This window comes from Lagenorhynchus albirostris, chromosome 7 (genome assembly GCF_949774975.1).
Source record: "Lagenorhynchus albirostris chromosome 7, mLagAlb1.1, whole genome shotgun sequence".
In the NCBI taxonomy this organism is placed as follows: Eukaryota; Metazoa; Chordata; class Mammalia; order Artiodactyla; family Delphinidae; genus Lagenorhynchus; species Lagenorhynchus albirostris.
The window spans coordinates 7797499-7822843 of NC_083101.1; the positions used below are offsets into that span (position 1 = coordinate 7797499).

The 25345-nt window shown below is 55.4% G+C and overlaps 3 protein-coding genes across 18 annotated transcripts in view; 1 reads left to right on the forward strand and 2 right to left on the reverse strand.

Moving 5' to 3' along the window:
* Nucleotides 1-509: 509 nt before the first annotated feature.
* On the reverse strand, nucleotides 510-5770 carry SWI5 (SWI5 homologous recombination repair protein). Its single transcript, XM_060153679.1, has 5 exons — nucleotides 5466-5770; nucleotides 5091-5139; nucleotides 3232-3353; nucleotides 2325-2419; nucleotides 510-820 (listed from the first exon to the last, which is right to left on the reverse strand). The coding sequence occupies exons 1-5, from the start codon at nucleotides 5768-5770 to the stop codon at nucleotides 756-758; spliced, it is 636 nt and encodes a 211-aa protein (XP_060009662.1). The 3' UTR covers nucleotides 510-755.
* A 108-nt stretch (nucleotides 5771-5878) lies between these two features.
* Nucleotides 5879-22199, forward strand: GOLGA2 (golgin A2). 8 transcript variants are annotated; one of them, XM_060154224.1, is made up of 27 exons: nucleotides 5879-5996; nucleotides 7283-7405; nucleotides 8355-8435; nucleotides 11312-11428; nucleotides 11703-11746; nucleotides 11848-11911; nucleotides 12675-12734; nucleotides 12931-13011; nucleotides 13821-13859; nucleotides 14134-14196; nucleotides 14283-14376; nucleotides 14480-14586; nucleotides 15571-15629; nucleotides 15933-16074; nucleotides 16826-16912; nucleotides 17019-17126; nucleotides 17321-17408; nucleotides 17913-18250; nucleotides 18554-18667; nucleotides 19401-19625; nucleotides 19707-19782; nucleotides 19992-20083; nucleotides 20343-20561; nucleotides 20651-20753; nucleotides 20849-20955; nucleotides 21029-21179; nucleotides 21265-22199. In XM_060154224.1, exons 1-27 carry the CDS (start codon nucleotides 5913-5915, stop codon nucleotides 21480-21482), a joined length of 3084 nt encoding a protein of 1027 aa, XP_060010207.1. In that variant the 5' UTR covers nucleotides 5879-5912; the 3' UTR covers nucleotides 21483-22199. The 8 variants fall into 8 exon arrangements, with proteins under 8 accessions (XP_060010207.1, XP_060010208.1, XP_060010210.1 ...); XM_060154225.1 differs by having other exon boundaries at nucleotides 19995-20083; XM_060154227.1 differs by lacking the exon at nucleotides 12931-13011.
* A 627-nt stretch (nucleotides 22200-22826) lies between these two features.
* Nucleotides 22827-25345, reverse strand: part of DNM1 (dynamin 1) — a 44963-nt gene continuing 42444 nt past the window's right edge. For 3 of the 9 annotated variants that reach the window (XR_009541485.1, XM_060154239.1, XM_060154234.1), the window contains one exon: nucleotides 22827-24120. Coding sequence is in view for 6 of the 9 variants with exons in the window: in XM_060154234.1 (XP_060010217.1) it covers nucleotides 24051-24120 (70 nt within the window). In the remaining 3 variants the exon portion in view is untranslated. Of the gene's footprint in view, nucleotides 25098-25345 lie in introns of all 9 variants that reach the window. The other 6 variants (XR_009541484.1, XM_060154235.1, XM_060154233.1 and 3 more) reach the window with 3 other exon arrangements.

The following is a 25345-nucleotide window of genomic DNA, read 5'->3' on the forward strand; positions in this document are numbered from 1 at the left end:
GCAGTTGCAACACTCAAGCTGTACTTCTGCCAGTGATGGTCGTTCAGGATGAGCAACACGCGGTGAGGAAATGACAACAGCTCACCCATGCTTGGTAGAGAATTACAACTGGGGAGTGGAACCCTGATTCTATAGATCAGGGAAGAATTCCTCCCAATGTCACTATTTCACTCTCAGCTCTTACCCACTTGTTTCCCAGCCCAGAAAGGCAGTGTTGCACACCAGAAGCTTCAGAGTTAAGACCTGGGCTCAAATCCCTGCTCTGCCACTTACTGGCTGTGTGACCTCAGGCAAGTTACTGTGCCTCTCTGAGCCTCAATTTCCTCATCTGTAAAACGGGGATAGTAATACTAATTCCTCATAGGATGGATTGAAGCATTAAGAGATAATGGATATAAGGCACTTAGTACAGTGCTTGGCACATGGAAGTTTGTTATAATCCAAGGCAGGCTCTCTTTTTCCAGGGTAGGATCAGGGGGCTATCAGAGGAGAGGGAATCAGCATACAGATTCGCACCAAAATCGCTCATATGTTTATTTACAAACAGGATACATATACACATACACAGGTATCACTGGAACATTTCAGGAACCTCAGGGCTGGGAACACCCCTTCCTGACTCGGCTTGGGCTCTCTAGAAAAGGGCTTCTGACACTTTCTCACTGGAAAGCCTGTAGGTGCTCTGGTTGGGCTTTCACTGCTTCTCATGTCCACATCGGCCTCTCCCAGTGGGCCGTGGACAAGGGGCTGTGAGCTCAGTCATTCATGTCCAGGTCAAATTCTGGATACAACTCTTTGGTGGTGACACCTCGGATCACAGCTGAAAGGAAGGAAGGAAGGAAGGAAGAATGTTCAGTGGGAGAAGTAGGAGGGAAAATGGCCAAAACCCTGGCCTACCCAGGACCCTCTCCAGCACTTTCTTCCTGCTCCCCTAGTTGGCCCAGATAACCCTCCTGCTACCCCTTCCAGGCTCCTCCACGGTGGGCCCTGTCTGGTCCCTCCAAACTAGACTCACTTAACCTTCACCCACGTGAAGCAGCGGCAAGAGTCATGTGCTGAAAGTGTAAGTGTACACTCACATTGCATCAGTGGCCAGCTGCAAACCCTGGCCCATGTGCATGCCCTTGCCACTTGGTGATGCCCTTCCTCATGCCTCCTCACAGACTCTTCTCTCCTCCCAAGGGAAGGGGTCTCCTCAGAGGCCTGCCCTGACCACCCTGTCTCATCCCCACCTGCCACCCTGTTCATACCTCAATATTTTCCATCTGTCTTTTGTCTCCTTCACTGCACTTAACACATTTTATAATTCATTTATTTGTGTTCCTTTACTTCTTGACCATTCCCCTCCCCCACCCCAACACCAAAACGTAAGTCACATGAGAATGGAGACACTCAAGTGTCTGGTTCACCAAAATGTCCCCATACCCTGTTGAGTAGCACAGAGTAGGTGCTCAGGAAATACTCACTGAATGAATGAAAGAGGACACTCCGCCTGCTCCAGGTCCTATGACCTGGAAGGACAGGTCTCAAACTGGGTTCTGTCGAAACAAGAGCTTATTCCCCTTGGCCTCTAGGCGACAGTCCCCTCACATTCCTTTCTTCTTGGGCCCTGATCGTCCTCCACCCACTTCTGTTTTCTCCCTCCCCTCCTTTGAGACCCATTCCCCACTGACACACGGAGAAGCCCTTCCTGCCGTGGAATCCCGGATGCTGATGGGCAATTCTGCGACAAGAGCTACAACTCAGGCAGCCAGCGGGCAGACAGCCCAGCTCTGGGCACTGTCCCAAATGGTCCCTGCTGGTTGAACATCAGAGTGCCCACCGATCCAAGCCAGGTGATGGAACCAAGGCCACCTACACATTTCCTCACCTCCAAGGTGGGCTGTCCCAGCCAGCTCAGACACACAGGTGCCTGTGTCTCGGCTCAGCCCTCTAGATAGTGAGACTGTGTTCGAGGAGGAACAAAATACCCCTTTAAGCCACAGAGTTCCCCTTGCACTTTCTGCCTCTGTAGCATGTCGGCCACCTGAGGCGAGGCTGGGGTCTCCATTGGTCTGAGTAGGCCCCGGAGGACTGGGAACCCTAGTCCTCAGGCAGGCGGGTGAGCCCAGACTCAAACCTGCCTATAGCTCCAAAGCAGGCTCTATACCCGAGGGAAAAACCGCAGGCACTCAGGTAAGAGCTGTACAGCTGCTTCGCGAGGTGGCCAGGAAGGGGAAGGGCATTCAGGGAGCGTGGCAGCTGAGAACGGTAGGGGGGTTGGGTAAGTTTAGAAGGCCCAGGAGCAAAATCCCACCACCCCTGGGGCATGGGGACTCCCTCACCTAGTTTGCCTAGCAGCATCTGGCCTACATCCTTGATGTCATTATACTCATGGAGCTGGGAGATGTGGTCCTCCAGTTCATCGACACTGTAGCCTCTGGGGTGAGAAATGGAGAGAGAGAGAGAGGGAGAGAGAGAGAGAAAATATCGTTGAGAAAGCTGCTCCAAGGTTCAGAGAGTAACGAGGCATCTATTTAACAAATGTTCACTAAGGGCCTACTGGGTGCTTGGCATTGGGAACTAAGATAGTGATGCCAAGATAGACCCTGCCCTCATGAAGCTTAAGGTAGGGCAGGAGATCTGCCTACTCCCTCACTCCTGGCACATTCTCCCTGTACTCTTAGGGAGGCAGCCTCAGCCACGCTGGTACTATGTAACCCTGGTCACAGCCAAGGGATTCACAGATGGGCACATGAGTGGCTAATCAGATCCCCTCAAGGGTGACATGCACATTCAAAGGCTGCTCAGTCTGTGCCATGTGACTGGAGCAAAGGGCATGGGAAAACCCAGGAGTTGTGGAAGAGCCAGCTTCCCCTGGGCACTGAAAACCCCACCTGCGGAGGGAGGACAGAGCCCATGTGCGGACAGAAGCAGAGGCAGAGACCGTGGGCCCCAGAAAAGACTGGGAGAGCCATGGCTTTCCAGTTCCCAGGTCCCCTTATTCTCCTGGGAATTCCTGGCACAGTCCTGTTTTTATGCTAAGCTAGGTTGCAGTTACTGGGCACTAGTTAAATGTTATCTAGAGATTCCCTGGCAGTCCAGTGGTTAGGACTCGGTGCTTTCACTGCCATGGCCCAGGTTCAATCCCTGGTCAGGGAACTGAGACCCTGCAAGCTGCATGGCGTGGCATGGCCAAAAAAAAAAAATAAAAGTTATCTTAAGCACACTGAGGAAGCCAAAGAGACTTACTCAGATATTAATTGGGAGATTTCCTTGTCCAGCATGTCCTTCTTCTCCTTCAGCTTCTGAACGTCAAGGTGCAGAGAATCCTCGCTGGCCCCATCAGCCTGGCCAGACTTGGGAGATGGCCGCTGCGTGGCACAAAGAGTCATAAGCCAGACTGACCAATTATCTACAATTCAGAACCTACACATTATCCCCCAATATCCACTCCCTGCTTCTGGTTGGTAATAGACACCCTCCACCCCAGAATAAGACTACATTTCCCAGCTTCCCTTGGAATTAGATGTGGCCCTATAACTAAGTTCTGGCAAGTGGAACTTAACTAGAAATAGCATATGCGATGTCTGGGAACTGTCCTTCCAGGGAAAGGGCATGCCTTTCTCTAGCCTTCCTCTTTCTTACCAGCTGGAGGGATGCTGGAGTTGGTGTCTTGGATGATAGAGGTTATGGGTCCCTGATGACTGTTGGTCCCTGAAGCCACCATTATTTGGGGTTTTCTTTCACTCCCAGCCAAACCCAACTTTAACTAAAGGGCCCATCCTGGTTCCCAATCTGACCCCAGAGAATCTTGGATTCTCCTGTCAAGTCTATGATGTCACTGGCTTTATAATCGCATTGGGTAGCAAAACCCATCCCTGGGGCTACAGTTCATCTTTGTCCTTTCTGCGTCTACAAGCTGTGAAGGGCGGTGCCTGGTACACTGCTAATTTTCAGGAAATGTTTGTTGGAGCAACTGTAATACAAGAGACCGAGGAAGACGTGGTTCCCATTCTTAGGACAGGGGATTTTAACCAGTCAGTCAACACATCGTGAGTAAACACTAGCTACCATGGCAAAGGCTCCAGGGGTTCAGCAATGGATAAGACATCAAGCCCGGCCCCCTGCCTTCACGGAACGTATAGCCTAGTCCCAGACATAGAACCCCCAACAGTCACGCTCTTCCTCCAGAAATTTCCGTTTAAAGCTCTGCTCACAGGTCACACGTCATCAGAAAGTCCTTTCCTGACCACCCCGTTTACATGGCCACACCTCAATCACTATCCTTTTGTCCTGATGTTTTCTAACATCTATCACCACCTGACATATTGTATATTTCATTAATATTATTTTCACTGACGGCCTTATACCACTGGAGTGTAAACACCATGACGGCAGGGACTCTGTTTTATTCACCGCTGATTGCCCTGCGTCTACAACAGTACCTGGCACATAGTAAGTAAGCACTATTTCGAATGAATTCGTCAAATTGAATGAGTGAATGACAAATAACCAATCAACTAACTACCAGTCTGAAAAGCGCTTTGAAGTTGAAGTACAGTGTTCTAGGGGAGTGGCTAACAAAGCTATTGGCCTGAGCCCGAAGTGGGCCTAAGACTTCTCTGAGGAAGCTCAACTTTAAAGGATGAGTAGGCATCAGTTTGGCAAAAAGCTGGAAGAAAAAGTATTCCAGACAGTGTATAGAAATGCCCTAAGGCAGGAGAGAGTACACGTATTCGAGGAAAACGGAGTGGTTTCCAGGTGGGTAGAATGGGTAAGGGAGGGATAGTGGTGTGAAAAGAACAAAACCAACCAGCCACTTGTGGTGCTGTCAGGGAGGATGAGAGACAGAGCCCATCTGGAGAGCCTGGGGGTACCACTGACAAAGTACAGGACGCTGTTTCTTCTTTGAAGCTTGGTGGGCAGGAGGAAAAGATGGGGAAGGACTGAGGAATGACCCAGAGTTTCTCAGCAGAATGAGGTCAGCTGGGGGAAGACCTTGAAGAGGACTGGGGGTGGGTCAGCTGCTGCTGGGGACGGAGAGGAGGGCTGGGAGCAGCAGTGGGGTGCAGGGTGGAGGGCAAGGAAGGGGGCACAAGCATACTCACAGGGGATCGGAAAGCCCCGCGGCAACTTTTGGAAAGTCCTGCTTGAGTCCTGTAGAGGAATCCGAGGGAAAAAGGCTGATTGGACCTAGAGGCCGCTTTGGGAGGAAAGGGGTACTGTGAGGGTGTGAGAGGAGGAACTGCTGTGAAGTACAGAGACCGGGACTGGATCCGGTTGGGAAGAGGGTAGATAACGCTCCCGGGATCGGGGTAGGGATCCTGGAGGAAGGAGAGATTCTGATGTGGAACAGGGGAAGGGGGGGGTGGTCTCTGGAGGCGATCTCTGGGGAGAGAAAAGTCTGGGGCAGAGCTTCGGGGAGTCAGGAAAAGTGACTGGGAAGAGATGTGCTTTCCCCCTGCTGTCCGCTCCTCGCCCACCTCCTCAGCCCTGGGGTCCGGGGCCCCTGACTCGGGGAGCTCTGCAGTGCCGGAGGGTCCAGGGCGGGTGCGGAGAAGCGGCCTCTCAGGTCCGCCCGGTATTCGCAGTTCTCTGACGCACACCGAAACTCCACAGAGCTATAGCTACGTAAGCACGCTGCGAGATCCGGCCCCGCCCTTCCCCGCCGTTCGTCGACCAGGTGGACAAGGAGAGCGGCTGCGCACGCAGTCTTTATTAGGCCTTCCCCCGTCCCTCCTGGTAAACTGTGGTTTAGCCACGCCTCTTTCCCTTTCAACTTTCTCATCGACTAATAGGATTAGGGATTTGAGGCTCTGCTCAAACCGCTGCGGCCTAGTAACGCCCTGGTCCCTCCTCTTTTGGCTTCGTCTCACAGCGGCGCTGTGGCTGCCGGAAGCAGTTCCGCAGTGCTTGCCGGGATCGTGCTGATGTGGCCCCCCCCCTTTCCCCCGCCCCGTCCCGGGATGTCGGAAGAAACCCGACAGAGCAAATTGGCTGCGGCCAAGAAAAAGGTAAAACGTGCGGGGTCGCGGCTCCCTGACCCAGCCCGAGACCCCTCCGACGGCCGGGCCATGGCCAGAGTCTGTGCTGCCTTCGAGGCACACGGGGCGAGCCTCTCGGCGCCCCTTGGCGTCCCCCTCCAAAAGTATTCTCAGCCAGTCCCGCCCCCCGGCAGCCCAGCCCCCGCCCTCGCTTGTCACCCCGGGGTGACTTTGGGCCGGTGACCCCGGGGGCTTCCCGCACCAGGCTCGGCCCTCGCCTCCTGCCGCCCAGAACCGGACCTCCTGGGTTCCCTGGGCTCCCGGTCTCAAGGACCTCGGTCCTGGCCTTGCGTTCCCCTCCCCCACCGCTGAACGGCGACTCGGGCATCGGTAGGGAGGAGTGGAAAGTAGTTACGTCATAATCCCCCTCTGAACTGTCATTACCGCCACGAGCCCGGTGTTTGATCTGACTACCCAGTCCCCCTGTGTTTTCACATTCTTTCCGGATTCTCTGGTCGCAGCACAAATTTCTAGCTTGAAGGGGACTTGGGACTATGGGACCTAGGTCCCACCTGGGTTTCAGGCTCCCTCACTCTAGACTGTACCCCATCCTTTGGTGTCGATAGCGTAAAAAGCCAGTGATCTCGAAACATTGACGATATCTCTGGGTGGCAGTGGGGAGAATGTGCTTTGTTTAGTTTGGTTTTTTCCCAGGTTTCTATCCAGAGAGACTTTCACAGTTTTAATCTGAATCTTCTACCTTACATTCTAATGCGCTGTGATTCTGAGACCAGAATGCCCGTCATTCAGTGCTCCTTTGGAGTGAGGTCTGCTTATCCTCTGTGGAACAGATCGCGTGAAACTGAACTTCACAGCTGGGACTCTTTCCCAAATCATCATCTGAACATGGGTTGCCCTGAGTGCCACAGGATAAACATGGGACTGGAGCATCAGTTTTGCTTGATTCTCTTGAGAGAGAAAAAGCTTTTTATATTAATGTGCTTAGGGATGACGTTTGCATAGATTTGTAAGATTATAATAGACTTCTCTCTGAAATGGTGTTTGGGTTGTCCTCTTTCTGTTACGTTCCCAGATTCACTAGGGGTGTGTGCCTTCACTGCCTTCTGCCATTAGGGTACACTGATGTAAAGGTTTGAGAAGCAGTGGTGTGCAGCTCTAAAAGAGGTGTAAGAAAGGACCCTGATGTCTGATTAAATGTTTACTTTTCCACCTCTGCTTCCTGTAAACTGTAAAGTAATATGTGAATATAGGGGGCTTATAGGTCTCATGAGCCTCACTGCTTTTCCTTTTTGCAGTTAAGGGAGTATCAGCAGAAGAACAGCCCTGGTGTTCCTGCAGCAGCTAAGAAAAAAAGAAAGATCAAGAATGGCAGTAGCCCGGAGAAAACCACTTCTGGTGGTTGTCCCTCACCTGAGGATGTGAGTCTTGCCACCTTCCGGGGATGGGGTGCTCAAGGGACAGCAGGAGAGGGCAGTGGTTAAGATTGTGGAAGAAATGTCAGATATTGGCTAAGAAGTTTGGGTTTGAATTCTACCTCTCCCTCTGTTGGGGATATGGTTTTGGGCAAATTGTTTAAGCTCGTTGGGTCTCTGGTTCCACATTGGTAAAACTGGGGTAATACTGTCTTACACTTATGAAGTTTAAATGAGATTGTTGTGGTTTTTATAACAATCCCCTAATACAGGGCCTGGTGCAGAGTAAACATTCAGTAAAGAGTAGTTGCTATTTGACTTACTGCTCTGGTGATCCTCCTCAGCCCCGTCCTCAGTGGGAAGCCAGGCAGTGAGAACAGCCTCTTGTCCTCAGGCTCTCCATTTAGAGGCACCAACAGAACCCCAGGGTGTGGTGAGGAGAGTCCCTAGTCCCTTGGATTAGGAGATCATCTGAGTTTCAAGGCCATCTTTGCCACCAGCTTGCTGGGTGACTTCAAGAAGATCACTTCTTCCCCTGGGCCTCAGTTTCCTCATCTGTAAGATGACACTGTTGGATCAGATCCTTGTCTTTCAGACTTATTTTTTAGCTGTAGCCCACTTTGTTCAAGCGGACCCTTGTTCTGAAGTCTGGTTTTTAAAAGTCTGGGCCTGAGGGTCTAAGAAGCTATTAAGAGCTGCACTGTTGGCCTAAGGAGCTATGTGACTGCATTGTTCCGGGGACTTTTCCATCTGTTTACCTTGATTTCTGCCTCTGGCAAGGCAGCAAGTGGCTGTTTGGATAATGGCACAGGCTGTGGTATTGATCCCTTTCTGTCTTCTCCAGCATTCCATTGCCCTGAACCCATCTCTTCTTCCTTCCCTGACTCTCTTGCCTCTCTAAGCCACTTTTCTCTTTCTCTCCCTGCCCTTGTTTTTCCCTTTTCGCCTCCTATAGATTCAGGACATTCTGAAGGTGCTGGTGTCCGACCTTAACCGCTCCAATGGGGTAGCGATCCCCCCATTGGACAAGTGGAAGGTGAGGCAGTGCCGAGACCCCCTCTCTGGCTTGCTCCCTCCCAGCTCTGCATGCCCTGAGGCTTCTCTGGTTTGGGGGATACTTGGCCTCTGGCTTATTTTATGTTGCTGTCATTAACCCTGGGCCTGTTCATGTCTGCTTTTCACCTGCTTGGTTGATTGGGTTCCCCCCTGACCCCCCCCATCTTTTATCGTCTTGGAGAAGGTGAGATGCTCCTTGGAGGTCAAAGGTAACTTGGGAATAGCTTCCAGAGCAGGTGTGTGGGATTTGGGCTCTTTGAGCCTCCAGTTTGAATGTCCGTGGTGCTATCAAACTAGGAGAGGTTAAATAAAACCAAACCTTCAAGTCTTGGCCCCTGGGCATCTGACCCCAAAAGACCAACAGACCACAAAGTAGTTTGTGATTTTTTTTTTTTGAGTTGATCAGTTCATTTTGGTTTGGCAGTAGGGAATGTAGGGTTAAGAGAAAAGGAGTTTGCATTATAGTTACAAGGATTGAGGTTATTTTTTTCAGTGGAGCTATCTGTAAGGGATGTGAGGTTAACCAAACACATGAGTGGTCAGGACATTCTGCCCCTATTCTCTTTTAAAAATTAACTGGACATTTAACCATATTCAGTGGGCCCTTGAGAGCAGAGGCATGTTGCTAGGGGTTGTAGAAAACAGATGAAAGAAACATTTGGAATATGGCAACATTCCAAATGCTCGACAAGGCAGAGGTTCGTTCTAAATGGACTCGAGGCTGGAGGGTTTGGCATTTGAGGCCGGTTTGAAGATTAGAGGTGGGTAGCAGTCATCCACATTGAGAGTAGGGGAAATGGGAGTCCCAGGCAGAGGGTGTAATACAGGTAACAGCCAGGATTATGAGCTCTCAGAGTACTTTCCAGAAAGGCGGGGAGCCTGGAGTGCCCCTGGACTAGGAGATGACCTCCTCCGGACATGATGTTGTCACTTCCTCCTTAATTAACTTCCTCGGGGGACATCTGCCAGGCTAGAGGAGTAGGGCTGGAAGGGGGCCAGGTCCTGCTGGAGATGGGCACGGGGAGAGGGGCTGGGACGGGGAACTGTTGGCTGGGGTTAGAGAGTCTTTCAATCATCAGGACTGCTCATGCCCAGTCGGTCGGGTCTGTCCAGGTGCTGTGACTCACCTTGTTGACTCAGAGGAGATGCTGGGTGGCACGGGGAGGGGAGCGCAGGCCTACAGGAGTCCTGAAGCTGTGCATCTGTATTCTTGTTCTAAGACCCTGGGCCCGCATCCTTCTGCTGTCCTGGAAATGAAGACGCAGATCCCCATATTCCCTTCTTGTCGTTTTAAAATTCTCTCTGTATCAATAATTGTTTCTCACTTAAGTTTTCTGCTCTAGTAGTGCAGGCCTGTGATTGCAGTATCCTGGGCAGAGCTGATGACATTTCCAGAACTGAGGACTAGTGGATAGAAAAAAAAGGTTTTTTTTTTTTAATGGGATGGGACATTGGAGGGGAGTGGACAATGTTTTTTAAAATTCCATACTTAGCTATATGACTCAAAATTATGAACTAACTTGGTTGCTCACAAAATTGTCATATTAAGTATATTTAAGTCCTCAGAAAAAGACTTTTTTTCCCCTTCTGAGCTTTCTTGTTTCTAATGCTAGGGATCCGTGGGCACCCAAGAGGCCAGGAGGGACCCAGGGCTTGCCAGGGCCCGTGGCTAAGAGTGTGCTCCCCTCCCCCAAAGTCTCATGCCTAGCCAGCTGCTGAACCCCCGCTCTTACCTATTAGATTCAGTAGTCCAGGTTGACAAGGCAACACCAGGTTCTGGCGTCAAAGGTCACAGCGTGGACAGTCACCAAGCAAACAGCTTGATTCATCTTCAGCTCCCCAGGCTCTGTGCTGCTTGCTCTAAGGAGGGCAGTAGATTTGGGTTTTCAGAGGCCAGGGCTGAGGCTCCAGAGAGCAGGCAGCCCTTTCCCCCAAGAGAGGTGCAGCCTCTTCCTTCCAGACTCAGCTTTGTTGGCCAGGCCTTGGCTCCCCGGTGCTCTTCCCTCGTCAAGCTTTGGCTTATCAGCCCTCTTCCCCATCTCACCTATTGAACATTAGATCCCTCGAGCCAGAGGCTTGGACTAAGTGTCAGGCCTGAGCCTGGAGAGAGGCCGAGTGGGGCTCTGGTCAAGCAAGTGGATCCATTTGGGCCAAGAGCGAACTTCTCCGTGGCTCCTGGCCCTCAATCCCACGTTTGTTCTCCAGGATGACAGGAGTCAAAGCGTAGACGTCTTACCTCTGGTTTCTCAGCTGTTTCTTGGTTGGGTAGGTGTTTTGGAGCCAGGAGGTTGGGATGGGTAGTGGCCATGGTTTTCTTTTTACCTGTAAGAGCAGGGAGAGCCTTCTCGTTGGGCAGCTTCTTTCCCAGCAAAGGCCTGAGTCATGGAGACACACCAGTAGTTGCAGGAAGGAGGGAAGGAAGGAAGGGAGAACAAGAAGAAAGAGGCAGATCGCTCTGCTCCTTCATCACTGCCACCCTCTGCCCAGCGTGGGGCCCCGGATGAGGGGCCCTCTGGGCACAGACTGGCTTTCTGGAAGAGCAGGGCCTTGCTTCTCCCTGACTTGGCACACCTTCCTTCCACCTGCTGTAGCTGCCGTAGGTCAGCCAGGGAGCTGAGCTCTAGGGAGAACAAGGCCCTCGTGTTCTCGAAGGAGGCTGTGCAGTCCCGGAAGGCTGCAGACTGGCCCGAGGTCTGGGCGAGCCGTAGCCACCCCCCAGAGTGGCTCCCAGCATGTGTGACTGTCACTCTGACTGCAGCAACACCTGTCCTACCCGCTCTGCACCCCTCCATTCATGGCAGTGAGACGACTTTTGCCCTGCGTGGCCCCCTAACCCCCTGCTCTGTTCTGTGACAGGCGCCCAAAGACCGCGCTGCTCCTGTTACACCGTCTGCTGATGACACCGTGTCACCTGGCGGTGTCCCTTCCCCCTGTGCTAGTCCCCCCCGTGTCACTAGCATGGCATCAACTCAGGTTCGTGCCTCTTCCCCCTTGGCCTGCTGCCCCACTCTGTGCTTACCCCCTCCTCCTTCCTGGAGGACTGGACCTACCGTGGAGCCTCTTCCCCTTTCTTCAGGTAGCTTGGCTCCTAGAGCGAGGCGCCCTTCCTGAGGACTGGGGTGGGGGAGGCCAAGAGCAGGTTCTCCTTGAGGTGCGGGCAGACGGAAAGCGGTTGGAATGAGCTTGGCGCCATGGGTGGTTCTTACTGGAAACTGAATGACCGATTCATACGTTTCTTTCCAAACAGAACCGTGATGCTGACAATGATCCTAGTCCCGTTGACGAAAGCACGTGAGTGTCTCCCGCGGGGCCAGCAATCCCTAGGCCACTGCCCGTGACCCCCTCTTTCCCATCGAGCCTCCTGCACCCCTGACTGCTGTGTTCATCCTCAGATCTTTCTCATCCACTGAGAGCCTGCGACAGCTATCTCAGCAGCTCAACGGTCTTGTGTCCGAGGTACCACCCCCAAAATTGGAGCCCGGAGTGGGCTAGAGAGGGAAGGAAAATATGACGGAAAGAAACCGAGACAGAGGTTCCCAAGAGGAAGGGAAGGTCCTGGGACCAGGCAGCTTGGCTGGATGATGTTTAGCTAGTCATTACTTCTCTGAGTCTCTTTTTTTTTTTTTATAAATTTATTCATTTATTTGTTTGTTTGTGGCTGCATTGGGTCTTTGTTGCTGCACGCAGGCCTTCTCTAGTTGTGGCGAGCGGGGGCCACTCTTCGTTGTGGTGCGCAGGCTTCTCATTGCGCTGTCTTCTTGTTGCAGAGCACGGGCACTAGGCGTGCGGGCCTCAGTAGTTGTGGCTCGCGGGCTCCAGAGTGCAGGCTCAGTAGTCGTGGCACACGGGCTTAGCTGCTCCGCGGCATGTGGGATCCTCCCAGACCAGGGCTCGAACCCGTGTCGCCTGCATTAGCAGGTGGATTCTTAACCACTGTGCCACCAGGGAAGCCCTGAGTCTCCTCTTTGACGCTGTCCAAATGAAGGGGTTGGATCATGAGATTGGTTACATCATTTTATCCTGTAGATGAGAGCTGCTTGGGGGGGGGGGACAAGGGGGAATTAAGAACAAGGAGAAATTGGCACAGGAAGGGGTTAAGGGCCGGGTGGCAAGTTAGGCAGAAAAGGAAATGTTGCCAGTTGATGGGGAAGATGTTGGAGGGCTTAGGCCTTGAGGGGGATAGATCACGTTTCCATGTGAACCCTTTCATCTCTCCTAGTCTCCATCTTACATCAACGGGGAGGGTCTAGCATCCTGTACTGACATAAAGAATCTGGAGGTAAGGGGGCCTGCACCGTGGCCCGGTGACCCTGCAGGCCAGCCCCCACCTGCCCCCACCTCCCTCCTCCCACAGCGGGGGCTGCGTGCCCCACTACCAGCTGACACAGCCCAGACACCCCCCAACCCTAGTGATCGCTCTCTGCCTCCCCCACCCCTCCTCCAAGTCCTCCTCTTCCTCTCTGCATGCGCCTCAGAGCCGGTACCAAGAACTATCAGTAGCCATGGACTCCAGCAATCTAACAAACAAACAACTCAGTAGCAAGATAGAGCAATTGGTAAGAGTCCAGCGTTGTCCCCGGATTCCACGCTGCCAATCTGGGGCCCCAGTCTCACCTTGGGGCTCTGAAGAAAGGGGGTGGGGACCCCGGTGCCAAGGGAGAATGGGGTGCAGGGGGGCCTAGGTCTCAGCTGGAGGGACCCCGGAGCACGGCACGCAGCATGGCTCTCTCTGTGGCTGCCCTCTTTGCCTACTCTGTTCTCCAGAGACCCCCGCTTGAGTCCTCCCCACGCTTGCCCTGGGGCTGTTGCCTGTAGGGGGAGCACTAGCTTGACCGGTGTGTCCCAGCCCTGACTCAGCCCCTGATTTGTTCCGACTTGGACCTTGGACAAGTCAGCTGTCCTCTCTGGGCTTTAGTTTCCTGAGGAGGTAGGATTAGAGGGTGTCCAAGGTTCCTTTAAGCTCAAAAAATCAGAGATTTAAAGGTCCTTTTCGTTCCCATATCTTTGCTCTTAAGAACGGAACCTGGCCTGCAGTGTGTGCTCAGGAAACATTCCTTGAGTGAATGAATGCCCCCTTCCATATTGTGAGCTGGCAGAGGGTGGTCTGACCTTCTCAGACTCCATTTCTAGAGGTTTATGTCATTGTCCCTTCAAGGGAATCAGATCCAGACTCTCACTACTGTAGCCGTGATTAAAACTTCCCAAGACCCAAAGTCTCTTAGCTTGAGAAGCGTTCATCCATTTATGTCCCCATGAACTCTCCCTTTCTAACCCATTCCTGGCCCCTGCCCGTCCCTCCTCCTTGGTCTGAGGATCGTGAGAAAGGGGGACAATCTCAGTCACCTTCCTATGACTCTCCCCACAGAAACAAGAGAAACAGGAAACTTTGGATCGACTGGAAAAAGTAACGCGATTTCTTTGTCTGCTCCTCCCGAGGCTGATGGGTTTGGGGGAGGAGTCAGATGTAGAGGCCCATTCTCCTCTTGCCTGCTGGCAGCCTGGAGAAAGAGGGGGCCTACCCCCTGCCCCTCCCCACCCATCCCCTACTCCCGGGGTGGCCAATTATCTGTTCTCATCGGTGGGCCTGTCCTGGGCCAGTGATGACATTCTGGGGGCTATATCCTTTGCTATTTCACCTCTGCCTACCAGTAAGAGCTGTTTCTTCTCTTTTCCTGCAGGAGAAGAAGGAATTTGAGAAGAAGCTCGTGAAGGAACAAGGGGCTCTGAGAGAACAGCTGCAGGTGAGTGGGCTGAACCAGGGTCCCTCACGGCCCCCAGGAAACATTGCTTTTCTGCTTTTAGCACTTGTTTGCCCTTTCTCCCAAAGGTCCACATCCAGACCATAGGGATTCTGGTGTCTGAGAAGACGGAATTACAGACAGCTCTGGCTCACACCCAACAGGCAGCCAGGCAGAAAGCAGGTGGGAATCTAGGCACCCTTTGACCCCTCGGCCTGAGGGGCGCACTGGCTGGCCTTCAGCAGGATTCCTTCTTTGGGCTTCCCTTCTCATGCTGTCATTTCAGAAGAGTTGGAGGACCTTGCTAATTGCCTGCGGTCATCCAGGCAGCGTGTGGGAGAGCTGGAACGGACGCTGTCTGCCGTCTCCACGCAGCAGAAGCAGGCCGATAGGGTGAGCCCAGCAGTCTGCCCATCCGCTGGAGGTGGTACGTGGGTGGGGTGAGCCTAAAGGTCCCTTCGGCAGCATGGAGTGACTTGCTGCCCAGAAGGCAGCACTGGCCCTGTGTTGCTGCTTTAAAGTTGTGTGATTGTGAGAAGGAACCCGGGCGAGTTGGTTGCTATGGCGAGTTGTTGGGGGAGGGGGGAGTGCTGTCTAGAGCGAGCGCTGGATGCAGAGCCCACAGCCAGAGCGCCAGCCTTGCCCTTTACTGGCTGCGGGCTCTGGCCCAAGTGCTAGGTGTTCGGGCTGTGAAGGTTCAGAACAGTATTTTTATCCGTTACCGCACTAAGAGAGAGAGAAGTACGTGTGTGAAATACGTATAAGACAGGTAGGAAAGGATTCATAAAAGCCCAGGGGACAGGAACAGGATGGCTGAGAGACGTGGCACTTCGGCACCTTCTGAGTTAGGGGCTGTGTGAGTGTATCATCCATTCAAAAAATGAACAAGAGATTACAATACAATTTAATCCCCGCATCATATCTGTGCTCCCGCCCCGGGGAGAGAACATGGTTCAAGAGTCCCAGCTCTAAGTGATGTTAGGCGAGCCACTTAACCTCTAATGCTCCGTGTCGTTCACCCGTAAAATGGAGGTAGTAACTGCCTCCCAGGGTGATTGTGAGCTTGAAATGGGAATGTTGGCTGAGAGAGTGTTCAGGAAAGGTTCAGACGTGGGGCTGATAACAGTGAGAATGATGGCAGTGTTACCTGCTGTCCCTGGGCCTGTGAGCCCGCCGTGAGTTAGAGCTCTCCACCTGCCTTTTCCACCCTTCCCGAGTTCTTATTAAAACCAAATGAGAACGTGAGCTTGGAAGTGCTTTGAAAAAATATAAAGCCTGACACCAGGTGAGGACGTGTTGCTGGGAGTCGTCCTGTTGCTGCTGTTAGTCTGCATCTTCCACCTCCCTTCTCCTGACCTCGCCTCTCTGTGTTTGCAGTACAACAAAGAATTAACCAAAGAGCGAGATGCCCTCAGGCTGGACTTATACAAGAACAAGTAGGATAGGGATAGTGGGGGAGGGCTGGGAAGTGGGGAGGAGCCGAGGGAGCGGGTGAGGAGCTGGTATACAGCTTCGCATGCGTGCAGAGCCAGGCTCTGCTGTCCCAGCTGTGCCACCGACTCCTGCTGTGGCCTCAGGTCACTCATGTCCTCTCTGTGGCCTGCCACTTGTGACTCTTGATCCTGGGGTCCCTTCCAAAGCAACTGTTCTGTGGTTCTGTGGCAAAGGTAGTGGGTTGGTCACCGGAGTGACCCTTTCTGTTCTTTACTCACGCCTCCCTCCACTACCTCCGGTCACAGCAAAAGCAACGAGGACCTGAAGCAGCAGACCTCGGAGCTGGAGGAGAAGCTGCGGGTCATGGCGAAAGAGAAGGCGGCCATGCAGCTGGGGATGGAGGAGCTGCAGAAGAAGGTGGAGATGTCCGAGCTGCTGCTGCGGCAGGTGGGCCTGGAGCCCCAGGGAGTGCGGGCCCCACCTGGCGGGGCCCGGGCCTCTTAGGGTCACTGTGGGTGGCCTCCGGCCAGGAGCCAGAACATTTGGATCCTCGTTCTGGTCCTGCCATAGACTCCTCTAGAGATAGGAGAAAAACTGGGGCCTTGCCCAGACCTCTGGAATCAGAAGCTCAGGGATAGGCCTTTTTTAGTTTTATTTTTAAAGCATCCTGGTTGAAAACCATTGTTTTATGGATGACAGTTACAAGGCTAGCCCGGGAGTCCGCTCCCTTCCTCTCGGGGCCAAGCCTCCAGGTAGACAGGGCGCTCAGGTCTCAGAGAGCCTCCTCTTTAGTTTTCCTGCATGCACAGTGATTTTCTGCCTTCCTGCCCTCAGTAAGGGTACGGTTAAAGTATGCCATGTTCATTTATTGGACTACTATGTAACCATTACAGAAATTAAGTATATCTTGTTTGCAGCAAAGTGAAATTAAGGTGCAGAACCATATATGATACACCCCGTGACAGCACAACTGCACTGTGCGTTAATTAAACGTGTTTGCGTGTGTATGGAGAAGGGTCGAGAAGGATACACACTGGATTGGGGTGGTTGGGGAGCCATGAGTATTTAGTAAAAATAAAGCCTGTGGACCTGGTTCTAATAACACGAGGACAACCCTGAGTTGTACGTTGACCTTTTGGGGGGCATTGCGTGGGGCAGCCTGGGCTTCCCAAATCCAACCTCATTTTTCACCATCCAGTTTTCTAGTCAACCTACCGCTGACAGCAGCCAGCAGTTACAGCAGGCCCTGAACGAGCAGGCACAGCTGGAGACCCATGTGGAGCGGGTGAGATTGTGCAGGGAGAGGGGTGCGGGAGGACGATGACCCCAGGTGACCGGGAGCAGGTGAGGCCCCAGACAGCCCGTGGTAACTTCTGTGCCCACTCTCGCAGCTGAAGGATTCTCTGAAGCAGCTGCAGGCAGAGAGAGACCAGTATGTGGTGAATATGAAAGAAGAGAACGCCGTTTGGCAGCAGAAGATGCAGCAGATGCTGGAGCAGGTGAGAGGTGACCTTCTACCCCCCTCCTTAGACAGGTCACCTGGGCATCTATGAAATAGGAATCACGATACTTGCTGTGTGCAGCCAGAGGTGGAAGTGTGTATCTAGAGGGTGGGGGTGGAGAGGGAGGTGGTCGCCCGGCCTTGACCCCCTCCTGTGCTCTCCCCCCACCCCCCCACCCATGCTTTGGGCAGATGGGCAAGTTGAGGGAAGAAAAGGAGTGCAGCATGAGTCAGGTGCGGGAGCTGGAGACCAGTTTGGCCAAACTGAGGACCGAGATGGGTAAGCCAGGGCCAGGGGATCCGGGAGCAGGGTTGTGTCGGCGCTGGTGAGGGCGGCTGAGAATGGAGGTGAGTGGGTGGAAGGGCACCGTGGCCAAGGGAAAGAGGTCTGTCCCAGGAGTTGGCAAGTCTTGCAGTTTCCCTGCGCCTCAGGGTCCCCATCTGCAAAAAAGGGGTGAAGTGCCCACTGTGGTCTTGAGCATAAAGATGTGAGGAACTCTGTCTGAACGTGTCTTGAAAGATTGAGCCAGGAAGCCAAGATTTGGGGCAAGGAGGCTGAATCAGGAGCTGTGGACCAAGAAGAGGGTGTTTTGGAGGGACTTCCCTGGCGGTCCAGTGGTTGAGGCTCTGTGCTTCTGCTGCATGGGGGCACGGGTTCGATCCCTGGTTGGGGAAATAAGATCCCTCATGTCGCACTGGTGTGGCCAAAAAAAAAAAACAAAACAAAAGCGGTTTTTGGAGACTGCAGAGGCGAGAGGCCCTGACGGTGAGCTCCCTTTCTCAGCTGTGCCTCCGCCTCAGGAGCCCCCAGCCGGGCCCTCGGAGGTAGAACAACGGCTGCAGGCGGAGGCCGAACAGCTACAGAAGGAACTGCAGAGCCTGGCACAGCAGCTGCAGGCTCAGGTGAAGGACAACGAAAGTCTGAGTCGCCTGAATCAGGAACAGGAGCAGCGGCTGCTGGAGCTGGAGCGGGCGGCCGAGTGCTGGGGGCAGCAGGCCGAGGAGCGCAGGCAGATTCTAGAGAGCATGCAGAGCGACCGCACCACCATCAGCCGCGCGCTGTTCCAGAACCGCGAGCTCAAGGAGCAGCTGGCTGAACTGCAGAATGGATTCGTCAGGCTGGTGCGCAGCCCTTCGCGGCCAGCCTGCCCTCCTCCCTGGCCAAGTCCTCTGGGGGCGGGGCGAGGCACTTAACCTGTCTGGGCCCTTGGTTTTCGCACCTGTAAAATGGGTGATATGGACCTTTTGTGAAATGGTGCCCACGAAGGCACGCTGTGAGTCGGAGAGCCCTGCTCGGGGGGTTATGGGGGGAAGGGGCAGACTTTCCTACCTGCCTCCACCCTTCCCTGAGCGGTGGGTGGCAGACGCCAAGTTCTGGGGTCTCCAGCTGCATTGGGTGGCCGCTGATTGCCTCTCTCTGTGCAGTCCAACGAGAACATGGAGATAACCAGCGCGCTGCATTCGGAGCAGCACATCAAGAAGGAGCTGGCCAAGGAGCTGGAGCAGCTGCAGGGGAGGCTAGGAGAGCTGAAGGAGACGGTAAGCCCTGCCCCAGCGGGAGGGCCAGGAGATAGGCACCAGCCTCTGGGGAGCCAGGGACCTGGGGCCAGGACAGGTGACCCCAGAGTCCTTCAGAGCCTGTGACTGCTTGTTGCCCCCGGCCTCTGATTTTCAGAGTTGAGTAGCCCTGGGCCATAGGTCATTGTCCCCGCTAGAGGCATCGAGCCCCTAATTAGAGGGGAAGAGAGTGTGTACGGTGGCCAGCTCCTTGGGTTCAGCCCTGGATTCAGCCCTCGCATCTCTAAGCCTCAGTTTCCTTATCTTAAAAGGTTAGCGGGACTTCCCTGGCGGTCCAGCGGTTGAGACTCCACTGCAGGTGGTGCGGGTTTGATCCCTGGTTGGGGAACTAAGATCCTGCATGGTGGTGTGGAGCTACCAAAAAAATAGAAAAGAAAAGAAAAAGGAGGTTATCATTTTCCTCCTAGAGGTGTTGGAGATTAGAGAATCATGCATGTAAAGCCTTAGGCGTTCAGTGTGCACCTCACAGATGTTGGCTGGAGCTCTACTTTTCCACCTGTCTGCGGCCTCAAGTTAAGATAGAAAGAAGCTTGCTATGAGGGCTGGGTGAAGGCGGCATGGGGCTCTGGGCAGCCAGCAGAGCCTCGCGATGCCTGCCTCAGGCAGAGGGGTCTGTGCCCAACCTCCCCAGTCTATGGGCTCCGACTGCGGAAGCGAGCCACAGCCTGTCCTCACCCCCAGGGTCTTCCCGCAGGTGGAGGTGAAGAGCCAGGAGGCTCAGGATCTGCAGCAGCAGCGGGACCAGTACCTGAGCCACCTGCAGCAGTACGTGGCTGCCTATCAGCAGCTGGCCTCTGAGAAGGCGGGGCTGCAAAAGCAGGCGCTGCTGCAGACGCAGCTCATGGACCAGCTGCAGCACGAGGAAGTCCAGGGCAAGGTGGCGGTCCAGATGGCCCACCAGGAGTTACAGGAGACCCAGGTGAGGGCGTTGGAGTGCTGGGCCCCTGACGGGAAAGCCTGCAACCTGTGTCCCTCCTCACTTTCTTTCCTGGCCTCTTAGGAGCGCCTGGAAACAGCCAACCAGCAGAACCGGCAGCTACAAGCCCAGCTGAACCTCATGGCTATGCCTGGGGAAGGTAAGTAGGACGGCCTGCAGGGAGAACACCCAGCCTGAGGAGCAGGGGGACTTTTAGCAGCGTGGAATTGAGTTAGAAGAGACCTTTAGGACAGCGAATCCTCCTCCTGCAGCGAGTGAGGTGAGGGGCAGAGCTGGGCGGCACGCTCTCTTCCCGGCCTGCTCGCCCTGCCTTGTCGGGTTGTCTGAGGCCCCTCCATGTGTCCCCAGCAGGAGGTGGACCAGACGGTGAGGAGAAGGATGAGGAGGCCCCCCGGCCGAAGCTGAGCGTGCCGGAGGAGCTCGACAGCCGAGAGCTGCTGGTGAGCTGACCTCCTACTCCTTGCCTGTCTTACTTCCTACCTCCTCCTGTGCTTCCTCTCAGACACTCTTTGTGGTTTCCCTCCCTCTGACTTCTCTGGACCCCCAAGCTCCCCTGGGAGCCATAGTCAGCTGCCATGTCATCCTTGAACCACAGGCATGCCCACAAAGACCCCGAGAGGGGGAGCATCCCTCCGCCCGCCGCCCCTCGCTGGTCCTCAGTATCCCCCACAAAAGCATGCGCACACCTCTTGCCCGCAGGTGGCATTTTTTAACTCGGCCTTAGCCAGTGCTGAGGAAGAGCAGGCCCGGCTGCGCGGGCAGCTGAAGGAGGAAAAGCTGCGCTGCCAGCGCCTGGCTCACCTGGCAGCCGCGGCCCAGGACGGGGCGGAGAAGGAGGCCCCAGCCTCCGGGATCGGGGGGGACAGTGTGCCTGCGGAGACCCACCAGGCCCTCCAGGTGGCCATGGACAAGCTGCAGGTGAGTGGGTCGCCCCCAGTGGGGTCCAGGAAGGGTGGGGGCCTGCGGTCAGATCGCTGCCGAGCCCTGACCTGCTGTTGTGGCTTCAGGGCCGTTTCACAGCGCTCATGCAGGAGAAAGTGGATCTGAAGGAGCGGGTAGAGGAGCTGGAGCATCGCTGTATCCAGCTGTCCGGAGAAACAGACACTATTGGTGAGTAGAGAGGCGGGGGCCCGGGGCGGGGGGCCGAGGGCTGGATCGGGGCAGCCCCGCACCTGAGCCCTGTTCGCCCTCCCTGCTCCCCGCAGGAGAGTACATCGCCCTTTATCAGAGTCAGAGGGCGGTGCTGAAGGCGCGGCACCAGGAGAAGGAGGAGTACATCAGCCGCCTGGCTCAGGACAAGGAGGAAATGAAGGTAGGGGTCCTTGTGACCGGCTCTGTGGGTGGGGGTGGGGTGGCGTGCGGGTGCTGAGCGCCTGTCCCTCCAGGTGAAGCTGCTGGAGCTCCGGGAACTGGTATTACGCCTGGTGGGCGAGCGAAATGAATGGTATGGCAAGTTCCTGGCTGCCCAGAACCCTGCTGGCGAGCCCACTACAGCGCCCCCAGCCCCGCAGGAGCCTGGTGCTGCCGAGCACGGTGGTGAGCAGCGCCCTCGGGGAGGGCCGGCGGGCAGGGGAGAGCTGGCACACCACTCCGAGCCCTGCCTCTCTCCTTCTCTACAAAGGTCTCCGCGAGGTGAGCCTCAAGGACAACGTGGACCCCACCCAGGGGGAAGCCCTGCGGGGCCAGACGACCCCTGAGAACCCCACTGCGCAGCAGATCATGCAACTGCTGCGCGAGATCCAGAACCCCCAGGAGTGCCCAGTCTTGGGTAGCAGCACCTGCGTCCCCTTCTTCTACGAGACTGACGACAACGATGAAGTGAAGATCTTGGTGGTCTAACTGCCTGACACTAGCGGGCAAAGACCGGAGACCTGGGGCTGGGGCGCTCTGCCCCTGCCCGTACCTGCTGCCCCGTCCCTCCTTCCTGGCACCCCTTCCTCCCTAGAAAAACCCCTGAAAAGGGGTATAGCCCCCTGTCTAATGGGGGGAGACAAATAGGTGCAGACCCCTTGCCATCTTGGCCAGGGCTGTGTCTTGATCTCTGGGCTATTAATAGTTCCAGAAAAACAAAGAGCCGGAGGCTCAGTAAAGGTAGTTTATTTAAGAGGCTGCCGTTCTTGGGGAGCAGGGGCTCCCTGCTGGTCTCCTCACCCCCACCAAGCAGTCCTCCATTCAGAGGCACTTTGGGGCACAAGTGCCCCCCCTCCCCCTTGCCCAGCCAGACAACTGGGCAGCACTCTCACAGGCCTTGGGCAGGTTGGGCAAACCGAGGCCAGGCAAGGACATAAGCTGGTGGCGGGGTGGGCTCCCTCCCCAGTGTTTATACTGTAACTGTGTAACATTTTGTATATTCTGGAGGTAGGGAAGCCCCCTGTATCACATTGGAGGTTGGCGCTGGTAAATGGGGAGGACCTTCTATTAAATATTTGGGGCTGGGGAAAATTATTTATTGATAGTGTAGGTCGGAGAGAGAAGGTGGAGGCGGGGACGGGTTTGTGCCCGGGTGATTCGACTCCTGTTTCACTTTTTATTTCAGAATAAATGAATTTAGCCATACTGCTTGTTCTTGCGTGTTCCTTTTTCTTCTGTCGCTGGGTCCTGTGCCGTGAGCACTGAACAGGGAGTGGGTCCTGCCAGCAGAGGGCAAGCTTCTGGTTGTGCTGGTCCCCAGTGTGTCTGAGCACATCCAACCGGGCTGTTAAGAGATCTTCCAAGGCCTGTCACCTGCATGCTGCCTAGTGAAGACTGGGGGTTCCCGGGGGACCGCCGTGGGGCTCTCGGGGCAGTCCTGCCTTAATGGCGGAGAGACTCAGAAGTCAGATCTAATCCCAGGGAGGGAAAGCAGGGTGCCACAGCACCCTGAGTGCTGACTTGTGGTCCAGGTGTTTTCCATTCCATCGCCCTGCCCCTCTGGTGGCCTGTTCTGCCTGTCCTTCCACAGTGCCTGCCTGGCCAGCACCTCACGGTCCTCCCTCCGCGCCCCCTAGTGGCCAGAGCAGGTTTCACAGGACGAGGATCAGCTGACTCCAGGTGCTTTCCCAGTAGGCCTCGGAGAGGATGCGGCTTTTTTCTCCACATCTCACAGCCCCCTAGCAATAGCTGGGCCCTTCCCCATCCCTCACCCTAATGTTTAAACCTTTACCTCTCCCTGAGCGCCACAGAGAACACAGGCCACAGAGGACACGCTGTTCCCCATCATCCAGAAATGGGTTTTATTCTCAGCCAAGAGACAGCAAGACCGGTAGTGGTCAGAGAACCACACAGCTGCCAGTACGGCACCCCCGTGTTCGAGGGGGGGTAGGGACGCGAGGGCGGCAGAGGGGGGCTGGCTGTCCACAGGCTGCGTACGACGGGGGCTCATCGGAGGTGGCACGCTTTGGAGGGGGATGTCAGGGTGACAGCGTTCCCTTGTAGTTGGGCCACAAGACTCCTCAAGGACAGCATGGTGATTGATTCCCGACACTAGAGGTGAGGCTTGGCCATATATGTGTGTGTGTGTATATATATATATATATATGTATATATATATATATATATGAGTATTTATAGATATTTATAGAACTGGGCAGGAGCAAGACCACAGAGGGGCACAAGTTTCACCAACGTCACGCCTGGATGTGTCAGCTCACCACTACAACAGACTAAGTCACAGATGAAGGGGAAGCTCTGGGGCCGGGTAGCCACTGTCAAGTCACAGAACAGCCGTCCAGGCAGGCTTGGAAAGGGAGGTCTCCGAGGAATAGGAGGGATCTGGTTAGAGGTCGAAGGGGGGCCTGGGGCTCTCAGGTCGGGATGGACTTGCCTGACCCGATCGGCTGGCAGTTGGAGAGAAAGCAAAGAGAGAACGGGAGAGAGAAAAGGGGGAGAGAGCTGGTAAGGCAAGGGCAGCCTAGCCCGGCAGTCAGGGGAGAGGAGGGGAGGGGCAGAAGACCCAGGTGTGGGCAAGGATTCTGGAATAGAGAAGAGAGACGAGAAAGGGAAGGTAGAAGGGCAGGAGATGGGCAGGGGCCAGAGCCTCACGGGGGTCTGGGGTAAAGGCTGGGGCAGCGCCCACCCCTCCACACACGCTAGACTCTCACACACCACCAGGCAGTGCACCCACAGCTCCAGACACGTGCTCGGCCCCCTCTGGCTTCCCTCTTCTCTGGCCCCCTGTCTTTCAACCCACTGGCGCAGGGCCATCCCTAGCCTCAGGGAGTATGGGGCCGTGAGCCCCACGCGACAGCCACCAGGCCTGATGGAGGAACACACGAGAAAGAACACTGTTTGAACCAGGAGGGCAAAGCTAACAGAATGGCTGGAGGGAGCGCTAGAGGCCCCTCTGGGTGGGCAGAAAGCCCACGAGTCCTCTATAGGGACCCTGGAGAGGCAGGGAGGGCAGGCGGCCGGATGCCAGTGGCCACAGGCTTATAAGTCTAAGAGGGGAGCCTCAGCTGGTCGGGGGGCCGCAGGTCGCGTAGGTGAGGCTGGGCCCTTCCTGCTGGGGAAAAGCAGAAGAGCAAGAGTCAGCGCAGGCGCGGAGTGGCAGGCAGGCTCGCTGGGCGAGTTTGGGGCCCAGCTGGGGCGGAACTCAGAGAAGCTGGCTTGCCCAGGTCCGCAGACACCGTCATCCCCTTAGCGGAAAAGTGGAGGTCACCCCTAGGAGCAACAGGCCCAGGTGGATGAGCCTGCGGGCCGGCTACGGTGCTCCACCTGGGGCTGAGGACGCTGCCTTCAGTCCTGCACCAGCAGGAGTGACAGTACCGCGGAGGCAGGGGAAGGGGCGGTGTGACCTGCCTGGCCTGTGAGCTGTGCTCTGGGCTGATGGTGGGGGGGACATTCAGGCTTTCCCAAATCATCAAATAACCAGAGCCTTCACCCCCAGCTGCTGCTCGCTTGCTGGCTCGATAAAGGAGGTGGGACTTTGACTTCCTCTGCCCTATCGTGGATTCGGTTTCCAGAGCTCCCAGGCTGGGAGCTGGCTGCCCTGCCCCCGCGGCAGGGCTCAGATCGGGGAGTGAGTGTGGCACCCCAAGGTGAGATCGCACCCCAGGGTGAGACGCCAAGGCCTCTGGGTGCCTGAGTCCAGCCAAGCTCCCTGCCCCTAACACCACGAACCATGAGCTCTGCGCTCTTTCTGACGCCTCCAGAGAGCACCCAGCTTTGCCTGCTTGGGTGCGGAGCCTGTCCCAAGACCTCCCCAGGCTCAGCCATGGAGGTCTTGGGCAGTGGCACTGAGTCCCGAGGCTCGCTGAGAAGGGAGGTGAGAGAGCCAGCTGGCAGCGAGGACAGAAAGAGGAAAGAATAAGTCTGGAGCTGCAGAAGGGAGAGGGAGGGGGCCTGCCTCTGAGGTCCCAGGTTCGCCCTGCAGTGTGGAGCTGGTGCGGCAGGGGGCAGACACACCGGTTCATGCAGCAGGTGGAGAGGCCTGTACCTACCGTGGCTGACGCTCCTCAGGGGTCACTGATAGTGATTCTGAAAGACAGCACGAAATCAACGTGGCAGTTCACGCTCACAGACGGGTCAGGCCTGGGGGTGGGGGGACACGCACACGCACACGCCCGGGCGTGCACACACATGCGGTGAGGCCCCACGGCCCCGCATGCACACGCTGACACACATGCCCACAAACAACACGCATACACCCCACCCCCCAACGCCCAGCAACCTCGCTGGCCGGCACGTGCAGCATGGATCTGGGGCATGCAGCCACTTGGCACACT